The 17,300-nt window shown below is 33.3% G+C and overlaps 2 protein-coding genes across 3 annotated transcripts; one reads left to right on the top strand and one right to left on the bottom strand.

Moving 5' to 3' along the window:
- The first annotated feature begins 1,901 nt into the window (after positions 1-1,901).
- On the top strand, positions 1,902-14,040 carry LOC130641976 (uncharacterized). 2 transcript variants are annotated; one of them, XM_057449030.1, is made up of 9 exons: positions 1,902-2,246; positions 2,781-3,397; positions 3,689-3,775; positions 3,882-4,049; positions 4,292-7,927; positions 8,618-8,740; positions 9,199-11,099; positions 13,241-13,482; positions 13,619-14,040. In XM_057449030.1, exons 1-5 carry the CDS (start codon positions 2,096-2,098, stop codon positions 4,478-4,480), a joined length of 1,212 nt encoding a protein of 403 aa, XP_057305013.1. In that variant the 5' UTR covers positions 1,902-2,095; the 3' UTR covers positions 4,481-7,927; positions 8,618-8,740; positions 9,199-11,099; positions 13,241-13,482; positions 13,619-14,040. The 2 variants fall into 2 exon arrangements, with proteins under 2 accessions (XP_057305013.1, XP_057305012.1); XM_057449029.1 differs by lacking the exon at positions 8,618-8,740.
- LOC130641977 (uncharacterized) lies at positions 5,735-6,527 on the bottom strand. The gene is made up of 2 exons (XM_057449031.1): positions 6,351-6,527; positions 5,735-6,025 (listed from the first exon to the last, which is right to left on the bottom strand). Exons 1-2 carry the CDS (start codon positions 6,366-6,368, stop codon positions 5,735-5,737), a joined length of 309 nt encoding a protein of 102 aa, XP_057305014.1. The 5' UTR covers positions 6,369-6,527.
- Positions 14,041-17,300: the final 3,260 nt, after the last annotated feature.

Below are 17,300 nucleotides of genomic sequence, written 5' to 3'. Positions count from 1 at the left end.
ATTCAGTTGTGGACCTGGGCGCTTAAACGGACAAGGCGCTTAATTGAGTCCCAGGCGCTTAATCGGTCATTTATGGTAAGCTTTTGAAAAACACATAATCAGGCTTAAAAATATGCTTATTTTAAAAAAATTACATTTGAATTTTGAACATCAGTAATTACAACTTAAATCTCACTACATGCTGGTTAATTCAGTCATAAAGAATAAAAAAAAAAACTGCTCAGGAAACAAAAAACATAAAAACTCCACAACCTTTTCTTAGGCTTCACATAATGCTTATCATACGCCTAAAAATGACAAAATTTAAGCCTACGAATGCTTAAAACCATTAATTTAACATTGCAATTAAGAAAGAATACACTAGATCAACAGTGATAGTCATGTTTTCTGTATCTATTTTTTTACAGATTTCTTCGTCCGCCATTTTTTTTGTATATTTCACATCAGGGTGAAAAACTTTAAAAACTTTAAAAAAATATCCCCAAGTGTACTTTCTAGCTACAAGCTCGAAAGTTTGTTCAGAATTTCCAAATATTTTATTATTGTTTAAAAAAAACACATTTCATTTTCGTTATCCATAGTAAATATACTGCAACCTTGTCCCCAGGGCATTTTGTATCTTTCTTGGTATTGGGACGCTATAGGTTAAGGGGTACTGTATAGGCAAGAATTTGTAATTAAAGTCTACTGTTTTGACTTTAAAATTAACCTTGGAAACAAGCCTGATGCCAATCTGTAGTTGCTGAGAGGGGGTACAATTTTAATATACAAAAGGGACGAATTATTTACATTTACTTCAACAACGAAAATATTGCCTTGCTATATATTTATTTTATATTTAACACTTTCTTTTCTCGTCCTAAGTGTTCTTTGTGATAATTTGATTTATTTCAAAAAGCTCTCGAAACACCAAAAAAAAAAAACAAGAAGCAAAAAATTCCTGGGGACGAGGTTGCTCTGAAAGTTGAGGATAGTTATTTTATAATGTCAGAAGAAGATGGAAATTTCTGGAGAAAAAGTCCAAATAAATGTGATATATGGAGGCGGCCGGTGTTCATCATTGCTACTTTCTAAGGTCCTTTCTTTGTGGTGGCGAAATTGTGATACTTTCCCATTAAAGGTTTAATTGTCGCATTCTGCAATTTTGAAACAAATCTCGTTCATAGAACGCAGGAACATTTGATTGGAGTCTGGGAAAAGGTACTTTCCGTGCAAGCATTAAAAATTACGCGGGAAGTGAACTTTGTAAATTACTTTTGAAAAAAAATTGCAAAAAACGTAGGAGCTGATGAACAACGGGGAAAATCGCCTCCATAATTTGTCAGCGGTGGAGATCTACAATCTCGGCGACGAAGGGCTAATTAAAAATATGATATCAGCTGGTTTCTATTTTCTATTGCAGTGGATATAATCACTGTATGAACAAATCCTACATTATCCTTACATCAGCTTGATTATACTAACTCAAATGACTCGCTACGAAGTCTACTCAATCTGTGCTGAAAAAATAGTCATTTGTTTTCCAGCAAAGTCACCACAGAGAGGCCTCGTCATGATCTAAACTTCCTAAATTCTTTTGAAATTTATTACCTCCGGATTGGTTTACAGTGTTGAGATAGAGAAAATAGTGTTTTAGTAGCCATCAAAGCAATCTCAGAAAAAAAAAGGAATGGGCTATGCCTCAACCCACGTCCCCCAGTTTCGGCGGCCCTGCATTTGAGTTTTTCTCATCCGATAGGTCCGCCGAAAACTATTTTTATAACTATGCCCAGGAGGTTATTTTTGTCATTTGCGACAATTTATCGAGCAAGTTCTTGCTTTTTCAAATTAAATTGAAAGTAACACATATGGAAACCAGGCATAATAGACAAAAAGAAAATTCTAAAAATAAACAAATCAACTGCACGATAAACAGGGTAAAACGAAAGAGCCAAAAAATTGTCACTGATCGTGGGTAATTTCGTTGGTCGGGAAGTTCCCGCCGGTAAGGAAGCTATACGAAAAAATTCATGTGGAAAATAAGTACGGAAAATACCGAAAAGATAGCTATGTATTATAAATGGAGCAAGCTCAAAAATTATAAGCAGGGAAAAAGATGGAAGAAGTTCAAAATTTTGTTGAGGTAGACCTCAGTGATATTCCTATGAAACCTACTGCAGTGTTGCAGGTTTGTGAAGGGAAGAAAAATAAAGATTACTTGAAAAAAATTAGATATTTTATGGAAAAAAAGACAACAAAAATCACTGGTGAGTATTCTTTCTTAAGTTCCTTTGCAGAAAATATTTTATTTAAAACAGTTAAGTTTGTTTATATTCCAGAAGTAATTAAGTTTAAATTAGGTTACATTAATTACTTCACAACATTACTCACGCTTTTCGCGCCATTTTTGAATTAGAAAGCGTTGCGTGATTTTTTTTAAATCAAAAGAATAAACTTAAAAGTAGTTTATCTTGTTATCCTTAAAGATTTTCTCAAAGTTTAGTCTTTTTCTGAGAATAACTTTGGCAGAAAGAAAAAAAATAGTTATTGCAATTTTCCCCCGACAACTACAACTTCACGAAAAAAAACATTTCAACCTTTTTTTAATGTAGTAACTATTAATAAATTTTTTTATAAAGGATAAAATTTCTTGAAAAGTATATTATACAAAAAATACTCTTTTCAGATATTATCAGGGAAATATTTGTCGGGGAAAAGTGACAAATTTCCCGATATGTTTGGGAAATTTTAAACAATAAAACTAGCTATTCACCTAAATTCTTATTTTATATTTTTTTTAGTTGTGATTGCGCTATTGTTCACCATTGCAATGGTGGCTGGGGGAATGACCTTTAGTTATTTAAAGCAGTCAAACAAGGAAGTTGCCAGCATCAGTGATGACACCTTAGATCGATTAGAAAAACAAATTGTTATTGAAAGCCCTTCAACTACTCCGGAAGCGGCTACAACACAAATGAACGGTGGAAAGTTGGTTAGTTCAGACGTTGTGGACGATTCAACGTCAACGAGTAGCACTAAGAAAACAACCACGGTTTATTCTGAAACCACTGGAACGTCGGTGCCAACAACGTCGTCTACATTGCAATCTACGACAGTGGATGCAGCACACGTTGTGACAAACTCTCTTATGACTGGCATTCGTACAAAGCGTTATTTGACAACAACAAAAGACACGCATCAGAGAACAATGAATGATGTCCGTACAAGGAAGTATGCGAGCGTGCCGAAGACAACCATAGTTACCGAAGCCGTTCCAATGCCGGCTGCACTGTCGGCGGATTATTCTTCGACAGTTGCTTGCAAGAAAGCAAAAGCTGGATTCATTGAGTTAGCAAAAGATATTGAAACGACTGATAAATACAGATTTTCTTTGATCAGCGATTTCAAATGTGAATTGGTGAGTTTTTTTATTCTTTTGTTCGAATCTTCAATTTAACACGCATTACAAAATTTGATTGGCTAACACACGCATTATGAAAATTTGATTGGCTACAGGACCATTACAGTCTAAGGATGGGAGACACGGCCAACCAATCCCTCATGTTTAATGTTTGTGATTGCTATGGTCTTGACAAGGCAAAAATATTGTTCGAAAATCCTTTTTCAGGGTTCAACAAAAAGCTTCTAAAAGTGTTATTAAGTTGTGTATAAAAACACCAAAAAATTAAACGTTTTTCATTTTTTTTAGTCAAATGATCTATCACAGACAAGCAAGTGCGATTATGTCTCATATGATACATTCAAAATACCCCCTTCAAAAGATTTTAACAGAATGGTAATAAAATTATTGATTTATTTATTTATGTAGCTTGTTTGTTTTGTTTGTTTATGCGAATAATTTTCTATTTATGTATCTCTTACTCATTTACTTTACATTTCAGGACATAGATGCCCTAGTTTTCTACAGCTCAATGTTAAAGGACATACACACAGGTCTTCTCAGCATCTACCAGGACTTAAAAGCAAAATTTCCATCTTGGGAAAAGAAAATTCCCGAAATGCAACTTAACACGTTCATACTTTACAACGACTTTGTGGATCGCGAAAGGGTAAAATTTAAAGCTGTTGATTTTTTCCACAATTTTAGCACTAAAATTTACTTGATAATAGCTGATGAATAAGAATTTTTTGATTAAAAAGTCTACCCTATTTTTGTAAAAGGATGACCTCATCGTTAGCGAGACACACAAACGAGTTCAGCTCCAAATGTGTTAAGGAAACTAATTAGGAACTGTCTTTATCAAGTTGGAAAGATCAGACTATTGATTAAGGCTAATTTTTCTTGGTTTAGGACTTAAAAAAAGATTGTGACATGGAGCCTGAAATGAAGACTGTACCAAAGTATATATTGACATATGCAGAAGCCAGAAAAACAAACAACAGTGAGGTGGAGAGCGCTTTTATTTTGTTGAATCAGTACGAGTATGTCATTGGAATGCTTAAAGAGGAGCTATGGCAACGCAAGAGATGCTTAGACTGAATGTCTTCAGATGAAATTATATAGATACATTTTTTTATATCTTTATATTTTTTTATACCTTAGTTATTTTATTTATTTTTATTTATTTATTTTTTACAAAATATTTTTCAGTATTTACAAAACAAGTTGTGATATATTTTTCTAACATAAAATGTTGTATTTAACTTGTTAAGCTTCTAATTATCTTCATTGTCCACAGCCTAAAACATTAACGATGGCGCTTAGAATTTCCCCTTTGAAAGGATTATAAACTAACAATCAAATCAAAACAAATTGAAGTAACAAAAAAAAGGTAGGCTTGAGACAAAAGGGAATTTTTAGTTTTGCACTCATAAAATGTTTGCTTTTGCTAAAAAATACATAGGGAATGTATATAGAGAAAATTTATTTGTATATAAGATTATTTTTATATATTTGATATTCATATGATATATAAAATGTATTTATAGATTTATAGAAAAAAAAATATTTTTTAGCAGCTTTTTTATATAATATTATTTAATAAGACATAATAGTGTCTAAATTTATTTTGAAGGGGCTATGGATCGGCTGTTGGTCTATAAATTTAGTGACTTACACGAAAGTCAAGCGGTAATAAAATGAATGAAAATGAGAACTAAGAACAAAAACAAGATTTTGATATATAACTTTGAGAATAACATCAATGATGGAGAGCTCACTTTAAGTGTTTGTAGCCCCTTTACTGAAAGAGTGCGAGGTGTAACCAAGAAAATTAAAAAAAAACTTTTTTTAAATATATATTTACACTCCACAAGGGTGTTCTTTAGAGACCAACGTGAAAAATATACTTTACAAAGATAATATAAACTCGTTTGGAGTTTAATCAAGTTATTTCCATCTAAATTAAAAAAATGTAACGAGTGGTTGAAGTGAAATTTATGACGTGACGTGTGTTTCTGTCTGCTGAAGTGGAGTCTAGTTACAACCCTGACTGGTGCCGTTTAAGGTACAGGGCAATAACAGAGTCACGATACTTTCAATGGTATATATAATATTGTAGTCACTTAATGTAAATTTAGAAAAAAATATTTAGGAGAATAAAAATTATTTAAATTATAATTGTAAAACAAAGTTTTTGTTAAATATATGTTCATATTATAGATCATGCCTTATTTAAATCACCATCTCCCCAAACTTATCCAAAATGCTGAGGTTCACAAAAGAATGCAGCATAAATCCTTTTAAGTTGTATTTTATGAGACTATAATAATATTCGATATAAGACAATTAAAGTCATTTCGCAAATATTTTAAAGTCAGAACTTTTAAACCAAATGGACCTGTTATATCTTTTTGCAGACACGTTGATTGATATAGATTTATTTGGTGATGTGGTGTTAAACGATCTGGACGACCACACTTTGTTGTACACAATGTAAACAGTCAATTTAATTACAAATAAAATAATGCTTTGAAATTGTTGTTTTTTAATAAGCATTTTCACGCAAAGAACTCCTGTAGAGACGTCAGGAAACTTGTCAAAGTCATGACATAAGTCACGGAAAACCAAAGTTGACCGACCAACCTATTAAATAAAAGAACAAATGTTTATTATTTAAAAACTTTATATATATTTTTTTACTCTTTTATGAAAAATTGTTTGTGCAATTTTAAAGTTTTAAGTTTCTGTCTTTCTCTTGGACAGCAGCTGCAGTTCTATCAATGTCTAAAGGCAAGAACCAAGTGTTTATTAAATAGATGTACAGATACCTTCCGGTAACTTAAACATCTGATATCTTGAACCATTTTAACTTTCTTTAATACTTTCTTATAGAAAATATTTGGTTAACTTGACCTATTCTCTACTTCAGATATTGATCGAACTATAATTATATAAAACACTTTACTACCCTTGCTACAACACCCATTTAAGCCTCCTTAGCGCCATTGCTCCTCTAAAGCTACGCCCATATTCTTCCTCCTGAATTCCTTGATCTTTTTTTACGTGTCTTGAGTTTATTGTGAGTTTGTCACCCTATGTATTATTTTAGTTTGATCTAACATACTTAAAAAAGGATCTACTAAATAAATGCTACAGCTTATTAATAATGCATATCAATTTTTTGTAGTCTTTTTGTGCCTCAATATGTTAATAGGTAGTGACAAAATAGTATAATTGTCACTCTTAGTATTAAAATAGTTGCTGACAATCATCCATTAAACTCGTTCCTTATACCCCAGCATAAAAAGGGTTAAGCAGAAATTTTTGCGGAAAATAGATAAATAATAGATTGAAACTCATTAAGTATCATAGCCATCAAACGTAGCATGAAGGAGTTATTAAAAAAACCTGTCTGATAGATGAATATTGAAACTCATTAAGTATCATAGCCATCAAACATAGCATGAAGGAGTTATTAAAAAAAACCGTCTTATAGATGAATATTGAAACTCATTAAGTATCATAGCCATCAAACATAGCATGAAGGAGTTATTAAAAAAACCCGTCTGATAGATAAATATTGAAACTCATTAAGTATCATAGCCATCAAACATAGCATGAAGGAGTTATTAAAAAAACCCGTCTGATAGATAAATATTGAAACTCATTAAGTATCATAGCCATCAAACATAGCATGAAAGATTTATTAAAAAAACCCGTCTGATAGATGAATATTGAAACTCATTAAGTATCATAGCCATCAAATATAGCATGAAGGAGTTATTAAAAAAACCGTCAGGGGAGGGGGGCGGAATCCTCGGACGGACCAAATAGGGTTATTGGCAGCAGCCTATCGCAAAAATAAGTTCTGCATTTTGTATAAAAAGCATTCTGATCGCAAATTTTTATTACAGTCAACCTCAAATATAAATTCTGCATTTTAAAAATTGTTTTTCCAATTTTGTTTATTTTAAACTCTTTTATTTTAAACTATTTTAAACTCAATCGCAAAAATAATTTACGCAAAAATTTCTTACCGCAAAAATCTTACCCATATAGTTTGCGATAAAAAGGTACATTTGACATATTCAAATAAGTGAAAATTATTCATGAATCTTTTTTATGCGCAAGAAATCTTAATTGATTTCCGCCGGCGAGGGCGGAATCTTTAAAATCGCCTGGGAAGATAGAGAGATAGATAGATAGAGACAGCCCAGAGCCTGGACGCCTAAAACTTATCCAGGCTAAAGCCTAAATTCTCGTTTTGACACATTTAGTTCTGAGAACGAGGCTATATTGCGTTTTAAACTAATAGAAATACATATACAAAGGGTAATTCCCTCCCACCCAGGGAATTTATTTAGGTAGCCACAAAGTTTTATGCTGGTGAAAAGCAGTTTGCTGATTGAATTGATTTATTGCTAAACTAGCTATATATTTGATACTGTGAATACGATATAAATACATAAATATATATATATATATATAAAAGACACCTATCGTACTTCTGTTGTTGGTGTGCAGAAATTGTCGTCGACTGCTTCGGTAAGATTATATTTTGATACCCAAATTCTGAAACATTACTAAATTTAGCAAGCTTAAGAAGTGGACATGCCATAGCTTTCAGAAACCAGAGAATTATGTGATGTGAGTGCTAATAAGCTGAATATACCATAAAAAGTGCAGGTAACACCACTGTTTGCACACAGAATTTATGTCAACTTTACTTTGTCTATCAACGAGCCTTTCAATCATAGTGGAAAACTGTACGACATAAAGCCTCTCATACCCCAAAAGTCCTGTACATAACTTTAACGAAAAGCATATAAAAATCTAGGGCAGTTCTTAAGATATCAAATTTCAAAAACTTGCATGAGCACATAGGAAATTGACATGTTTTTCACAGGTGTAAATGTTTTTTATAATATATTAAAGATAAAAATAGGACTATGCAACATTAATTCAAGAATAATTTCAGAGTGATACTTTTCAAGCAGGTTTTCGTGTGGTATGTATATAAAATATATGAGTAGGATGTCACACTCATTGCTTTTTTGCTGAGACGTTGAAAGACAGAGATCGATAGAACGTTTACACAAGCACCAGTGTCTATTTTATACGTAACCATTGTATTATTGGTTGAGAGATCGATTATCTTTTTGGTTTATTATTATGTTGAGATAAGTTTGATTAGATTTTCGACATTATTTAGAAAAGTGTCCTTTACTTTTACAGGTATTGCATATTTTGCCGTTTGCTGGGCACAGAATTTGCATTTCTTGATTTCTTTGCTTTTTTGACGATGGATCATCTGATTGATATCAGAATTAGCAGTTGATGACGATTGAGTTGAGTCAGGTTTGTTGCGAGAATAGACTTAGTTTTCAACTTTGATACCGCACTAGCTCTGCAGTTGGATAGTACTTTTCGAATGTGATTTCGTTTTCGCAGAGTAGGCGTTCTTTAAATTTTTTGTCTCAAACCGATATCGAACGTGTATTCCATAAACTTTAAAGGGAAAGACTCCTGTTAGGTAGAAGACCTTATATTTAGTAAGAAGTTAGGAATTATGAAACTTTTTCGTACAAAAAATTACATTTTATAATTGAGACTTGAAAAAGAAACTTTTCGTTTTTCGGGAAGTCGGCTGTACGAAGTTGGTACCCTGGGTCCATTGAACGTTGATGGCTGGTCCGTTAAATTTTTGAATTATAAAAGATTGAAAACGATTGGACACGCATGCGTCTTTGTGATTTTGGGTGGTTCTGGGTGATTCGGGTAGCTTTTATTGTACTTTCTGTTTTTTCACATTTTAGGAAACCAGTCCCAAATTGTTCTATGATACAAAACATGTTGCCACGATTTCATTGAACTAATTTTTACCCAACAATTCACAATTTCAAGCGTCATTCAAACGTGATTTGCATGTGAAGATTTGTTGACAGAAGCGGTAAAAAAAAAGATGGAACAATGATGAAACAGAAGAGCTTGCTGATTTACTCAATTACCACTTTTTGTTGGATGCGTTTGAAATAAGAATATATTTGTTAAATACAGATTATGAATTGAAATAAAAAAATACTTGTAATAGCCTAATTTGTACTTGGGCTTCTTGTATTTTTTTAGAGAATACTATATGTAAAATATTTTATTTTTTTATTTATATATAGACATTATTTTTTTATAAGAACATGAATATGGTAAAAATGCCTTGCAATGTTTTTAACGTGTTTGAAATGCAGCCTATAAGTATTCTTGGGATGTTCTTAATGTACCGTAAATGACAAATAAGCCCCTGGGCAGGGAGCTTATTTAATTTCACCCATTAAAAGGGGCGCTTAATTGGCAATGCGTGTAATTATGTAGCAGTGTTTATTCAGCAGGGGGCGGTTGTTCTGTATTTTATGGTATTACCCTACTTTGATGATAATTGCTACAAAGTGTAGCACTTGGATCTTTTATATTTTTTTATATTTTTATTAAAAAAAATTGTAGTCAAGCTTCACAAAGCCTTAAAATAATCTTAACATGTTCTTAAATTTTGAGACTTATGTTCTTATACTTTGTTTTGTCCTCAGAACAAAAGATATTTACGCTGGGCTTACTTTGTTTTTAAACTTTTTTAAACTTTGGTGCAGATAACATGCATTGCGTTTTTGTTCTCTGAGAATAATCTCACACTATATGACATATTTTAATCCCATACTTATTATTTCTGCTGATGGCGGAAATCTTCAAGCCAACGGGCTTCTTGTTTTATATTTTAACCGAAGGAGGTTTTTGAGAGACTGACAGTGTGGACTGACTGACAACTGCTTGAACTTGTCAAGGTTTCCAGCCTGGTATTAGGTACGCAGCTATGGCAAAAGTACAACCTAAACAAGAGCTCATTGGTCTATTTTCCTGTACAAGAGCTTCTAGCTTAAGCAACTTTTGAAGTCAGACTTTTTTCTAGGTTTTATACAAAACAAACTGTGTAAACATTCTTATTTTCTACACGGTTGGAAAGCTATCGCAAAAATTGATTCTATACAACAATATCTTCCAAAAGCAAACTGTCAGGAAAACATAAACTGTTTTTTTGTACAGTACACGTATATAAAAACGACCAAATGTGCTGATCATTTGGAATGAAACAGAGATGAACGCTGCACTTAAAAACAAAACTTTGAAACGAGGGGAGGGAATATAAACATTTTTGTAAAGAATAATTTCCTTGGTCCGCCTAACTTTTATGAAGTAATGAAAAACAGTATCTATCAGGTGTTCAAACGATTTGAATAAATATTCAACAACAGTTATAAACGGAAAGAAGAAATCTAATTGTCTTTGGAATATAACAACTTCACAAAACGTAACAAACAGTACACAATCATGAACAATCATAAATTTGGCGTTAGAAAAACCTCCGAATACACGACTACATTATTTATTTATTTATTCTTTTTTCTTGTATATATCTTTATCATTGCTATTCATAGAACTATACAATATTCGCATACTGCACTTATAAACGGGCAATAAAACATTCATTAGATGAAAGAAAAAGAAAGCTTTTATTTCGATAAAAATTATTCATTTAAGAAATGAGCGGCTTTTTTCCTGCGACAGCTAATAAAATATGCGAAGTGTTTTTATAACTTTTGATATTATTGTATAATGTTTTTAAACTTTTCCATGTTATATTTGGTGTGCATGATGTCGCTTCTACAGCGAGGTAAGTCGCTAGTTTATTATTTAAAGAAAATATTTTTTTGATTTGTTATCATTATCTAATCTTTGGGATAAGAAAGATAATGTTTATGATTGTGAATAATCGGAGTTAATAATACAGCCTTTTTCCCAGTCCTTGTTTTAAAAAGAGAGGGAAAAACCCTGGGGAATGATACTGTGTTACAATGTTTAAAAATAGATACATGCAAACATAAATAATTTTAGATATAATATCCTAATATGTTGATAACACACCAAAGATATTAAATTTTTCTTCTGAGCCGACAATGTATGCATTTACAAAGGTTTTTCATCAGCAGTAACTCGATTTTTTAATTTCAGTCTAATTTGATAAGGGAAATATTGATTTCAACCTCGAAGTTACCTAAAAGTTGGTAAGCGTATGAAAGATTTCAACTTTCGGTGTTTTCACTTCTACTTTGATGCTCCTACTTAATGTCAATTTACTTTTTTTTACTTTAAAGATATTTCTTACATGTTGCTTGCTACATCATGTAACTTTCAACTTCAGTTCATTAAAGTTCCAAATTGACAGCCCGATCAGTTTCTTAACGGTTAAAATTCCAGTTTTTGCAACTCAATTGTTTATGAAAAATATGTATGTATAATTTTTACTGCTTTTTACTGTCAATTTAAGTTTATTTCAACTTTTCTGTGAACGTTTCGACACTTCACACCTGATAGATAGCAATAAAATTGACAATAATAACTATGAAATCTCTATAAAAATTTTTGTTATTTGCACAGTTAATCATTGAATGAGTAACAGGTAAAAAGTGATAGTGGAATTTAAAATATTCACAATATATGAAGAAAATTAATAAGAAACAATATTTGGTGTCTCAATTTCCCTGATAATTTCTCCATTATTATCTAATTTTATTCATTCTTGGTTATCGAGGAAGAATGTGAGTCTTACTACTCAAAACGTACTTAACCATAAGACTACAAAAGCGTGATATTTTTTTTTTTTTGCTTTTGATAGCGTGATGTTAATTTTTAATCTGATAATATGCCAAACTTTAATAATTCGTGCTTCATCCCCTCACGCAGAATATCCAAATCGTCAGGGGTAACATGGTTGACAAAGAGTTTGCATTTACTGAAATTGTTTTGTTTACCCAGGATATCCTTCTCAGTTTCTATTGGTGCTGTTATCAATGTAGGTCCTGTGAAAGGGGTCCCATTGCACTTAAAGATTCCATTATTTGAGCTACGAAATTCGTGCAAGCACAGCAATCGCTCAACTAAACACGCCTAAAATGTCAATCCTATTCTCATGCTGAACACTAAGCAGAAATGATTGATTTACACTTTTGAAGTCTCTGGCATGACTCGGCTGGGGTTTGAACCCAGGACCTCCCGCAAACGAAAGCTATACCACAAGGGTACCAGTCGGTAGTTTAGACGTTAGATCTTGCTGTTCTCCTCCATCAACTTTTCATTTTAACAGACAAAGTGTTCACCCTCCCCAGTAAATTCGAATTTGACATCAATGCAGAAAAAATGAAATTGTCAACTACCCGTTTTAGACTCCATTTGCATGATTCATTGCATCATCCATTTATTGTTGCACTTTATTTTCATAATTTCTTAATCGTGTTCGTGTCTGATTTAATGTGCCTGCGAAATGAGTCACAATAATATTTAGAAGTTGGGTAGCAGCGAATTTTTCATGTTTTTATTTAGCATTGATAACTATTCCACTATTATTAATGGTATAAATATTGCATAAGGGGTTAAGTTTTCCATAGAATCGAAACCACTTGCAGATAGAAAACCTTATTTCTGATGACTATTGTGAAATCTTGTGAATTTTTCATTCTGTTTTCCTCTCTTCTATTCAAATAATTCAATCTTTATTAAAAATACTATCTGCGGAGTAATTCAGACTCTGAGTGATCAAAAATTTTAAACTTCGTTTCCTCCCTTTGCCTACCAATTTTTACCGACTTCTGCTAAAATTCTACGCTATACCGTCATGATATATATAGACAAAACATGGAGCTATCCCAATTTAATTGTTTGAATGCTCTGTTTTATAAAACAATGGTCACATAAAAATATTGATTTATTGGGGCCTAAAGCCGTTGTTAACTAAGTTATAATATTGTTCTGTTATAGTCAACACACTTCTAAAATGCTGGTCGTGCGAAGGTGTCGACGAGGAAGATTGTTATCATAAAAGGTCCATTGTGGAGTGTGAGCATTCTAGTGAGCAATGTCTCACCGTGTCGTACTCATATAAAGAAGAAGAAGAGATAAAGAGAGTCGTAACGAAGAAGTGTACTGTTTGGTCTATACACTGGGATGGATGTGACTTCGGCTGCCATGTACCGAGAGAATTCAATTCTACCGATTGCAAAGTAAGATTGTGTAACGATATCCAAACGTCTCTAATCATATAATATTTTTAAAATTACAAAATAAAATTGTGATCCCTGTTATGTAACTTTCGGCTTCTTTTTGCATCTTTTAAATTGCATGTTTCATTTACTTTAGCCTGAATGCTGTGATGAAGACTTATGCAACACCAGCAAAGGAAGTTTTACTAGTTTAGGATATATTATTCAAAGTTCTTTGTATTTTTTCATTATTTCCCTGTACTGTGTCTACCAACATAGCTGACGAATCAAGAACGACCAGCATTGACATATGAGTAATGTTTTGCAATATAGAGTTTATTTTTGTGACACCTACATGTGCATATAGAGCAGTGCAGAATATGTAAAGGCGTAGCTCATTTGCCGCGGAAACTGTACAGCTGAGTGGGTTAACAACACCAGTTTTAATGACAAAATGGCACATCATATATTTTGGGATCAACACAATAAATTCTAGGTTAAAAATATTTTAAATAATTTTTTTATAAGTACTCTTAGATTTGAATTTGCACGAAGAAACGCGCCCACTCTTTTGGGAAATGAGAATAGCAGTTTAGATTGCTTTTTTTTAAAAAAATAAAAACTTTAGCCTTTCTTAATTTTACGTGGAGTCTAACGTTTTCTATCCTTCTATCGTTCTAGCTTTCTCACACCTCCGGCTGTATTTCACCAAAATAGGATAGTCACGATAGAGAGTACTGCAGAATAACTTTTAAATCCTACTAATCCGTAGACACTTCTGCATGATTTTCATATGTTTCGTTTTTCCTGAAGATGGGCGGTAGCTATCATTTTTTAAGTTTAGTTTTTTTCTTAATTTTGTATATATATTTAAATGGGTAATCCATTGCATTAATATGTACTCAAATATTTATAATATTTCAAAACTTTTTAAGAAGAAATTTCAATATAAATAAGATTATATCTGTGCATTTATAACAATCAAGTTATGGTAAGTATAATTCCAGTAACCTAAATGAACACTAGAGTGAGATAATCATACTTTTTAAAAGTTTTTTTTTCTTAGATGTATTAAACTTTGCAACCTTTCTACAAGACATGGTTTCCATTAAAACCGTGACCATTGATTTGTCCTCAAAAGCGTTGATCTGGCCAAGTTCTTTCTGGCCTATTTTTTAATTTTTTCATTAAGAAGGGAGATACCTTCACGATGGTTTTGGGTTCTTATAATTTTTAGTGCCAGGGTGAATTTGGATTTAGGCATTTTTTTACATTTTTCACATTTTTCGTATTTGTCTTCAATGTGAAAATTAAAAGTGCGAAAAATAATTTTTAACTTTTACGATGAAAAGAGAATATACGAAAATGGTTAAAAATTTTCTAGTGCTTTTTTTTCCGAACTAAAACAGAACGCCATGCTTTATGGCAAAGAAATGTATATTCCTACTATCTCTACTGTGTTCGCAATTACCAAATAAAAAATTGACATATATCTTCAGAAAAATTAAAAAAAAGTGCGATTATCAAATCAAAAAGGAGCGCAAAATAGACACAAAAGCGACGGAAATTAAGGAAGCTTTAAACAAAAACAAAATACGGAAAACAATTATAAGACCAATAAATAATAACCTTGAAATAAACAAGTATATTGTGATGTGTGCGTCGCACGGCTTTAAAAATATTATAAACCAAGATAATTTTTTTGTACATTATAGTAAAGTAGAATGATACAGACACTGTCATAGGAAAGGCCTTTAAGAAACAACCTAACGTTTTGTAGAAGATAATTTTTTGAAGAAATGACATGTGCGCGCAACCTCGTTCCCAGGGTATTTTGCCTTGCTGTCTGTAATAACAGCTCAGACCCTGGGGACAAGATTGATGTACGCGGGATGGAAGTCTAGGCGCTCGCTCGTTCGCTTTTCTACCATTTTTGAATTTAGATTTGCGCTTCTCCTCTGTTATATTACTACTGTTATATTACTAGCAATTTGAATAAAAATTGGTGTACAACGGGGAAGAGTGGTTTTATATAACCCATTTGTTTATTACTGCTGCTGCTAACAACAGGCAAGAGATCAAATCAGAGTTCAATTATTTTTTTTTACCACTGCATTTTTGTAGTTTTTTGCCTTTTTTATTCCATTATTACTTAAAAACGTGCATAACATTTGTAAAAAATTTGTAAAACAATCTTTCTCCTCCAACAACCAGATAATATAGCTGGTTACTAACCACACATGACCTAGAAGGGAAACTTACACCACAGTTTCTTGTTTTTTCTAGCAAACACATTCAAAAAACGTGTGGGAAATGTCATTATTTTTCTAACCAAAATTTGTGCAATAAGGTAGGGTAAATTATACATTATGTCTATTGTCCAGCTAGCTAAAATCAATGTGCAACATGAAGTTTCAGCTCTGATGACTAGAATATACACCAATACTTAAATATTATAACTCCTTTTCTTCGTTTGAAAGCACATGTGATCGCCGTAGATTGTGTGGTGCCGTAGATTAGTGGTTATAGCTCTCGTACGCTGTGCGGGAGACCAGGGTTCAATTTCTCTTGACGCCGATTCAACACGGACAAGTGAATGTTACCATAGCCCAGCTTAACCCAAGCCATGTGAGGGAAATTGGGGAGATGGCACATACTCTAGGACTCTCCATCTAAGCCATGACCCCTCCTGGAAATAATAGACAGGGTATATATCCCTCGATATTTGTGAGCCTCGATATTTGTACAGTATTTATGCTCATTTTGAGCTACGCAGACCCAATTAGGGCCCACGCTCTACCAGACAACTCCTGGCAACATGCAACGGCCCACAAGGTGTGCCATCTCCCAAATTCTCTCACATGGCTTGGGTTAACCAGGGGCTATGGTAACAGGGACAGTCCCAATTTTTCAAGAACGTGGTAAGTTGTTGAAGTTGGGTGGGGCTTCGTCTGAGGATATCTTTTCTGGTACACCAAATGTTTTAAAATAAGTCCTCGGGGTGTTGCAAATCAAACAAAGTGTTGGCTTTGATAGCATCAGCAACCTTGGTCCATCCAGAAAAAACAGTCTGCATATATTAAGAAGTTGTGTCCAACCATTTCCAGAAAGTGGGTTTCTGCCTATGCATAAGATAAGATAAGATAATTTTATTAATCAAAAATAGCTGTACAGTTCAAATAATTAAATAAATTTTAATATAAAGAGAAAATACGTTTCACTATGCACCACATCCCTGGCATTAAGAATCGTGCTCCAGACACAGTCTCCCGCTATCCCACCGGTAGTCAAACTCCAGATAAGATGCACCTACCGGATGACGTTGCTCACATCTCTGATGATCAGTCGATATCGGCATTGATCCCCTTCGTAACACCACCTCTGCATCGCATGATATACGACGAGGCCCATCCTACGGTACGCACTATCGACACCAATGCTGCTGTAGAAGAGGGTATCCGATTCGCTGCTATATCCACTATAAACTCTCTGCAGTCAGTATCATGGGACAGAGTCCGCCTGGCGACTGCCAGCGACACCAATATGAAAAAACTGGTGGAGATAATTGAATCAGGCATGCCACCTTATCGTCAAGATCTCCCTCTGGACCTCCAACCATACCACCAGTTCAGAGAGAACCTATCAACAGTTGATGGTGTTGCAGTATATAAGGACAGGATAATTATACCACCACAGCTTCGCAAAGACATCCTTGCTGCGCTCCATGCCGCTCATCACGGAGTCATGCCATGACAGGTAGAGCAGTGTCTTCGGTCTTCTGGCCCGGTATGATCACAGCCATCATTTAGCAGAGGAGCAATTGCAGCCACTGCAACCGC

This window comes from Hydractinia symbiolongicarpus, chromosome 4, assembly GCF_029227915.1.
Source record: "Hydractinia symbiolongicarpus strain clone_291-10 chromosome 4, HSymV2.1, whole genome shotgun sequence".
Lineage (NCBI taxonomy): Eukaryota > Metazoa > Cnidaria > Hydrozoa > Anthoathecata > Hydractiniidae > Hydractinia > Hydractinia symbiolongicarpus.
Note: the sequence above shows the minus strand (reverse complement) of the source record. Positions and strands in the feature narration are given on the sequence as shown.

Bases quoted from the DNA above. Each gene is read 5' to 3' on its own strand.
- LOC130641976 (XM_057449029.1), top strand. From the start codon at position 2,096: ATGGAAGAAGTTCAAAATTTTGTTGAGGTAGACCTCAGTGATATTCCT. The intron at 3,398-3,688 runs GTGAGTTTTTTT...CATTTTTTTTAG, and splicing joins GCGATTTCAAATGTGAATTG to TCAAATGATCTATCACAGAC. The intron at 3,776-3,881 runs GTAATAAAATTA...TTTACATTTCAG, and splicing joins CAAAAGATTTTAACAGAATG to GACATAGATGCCCTAGTTTT.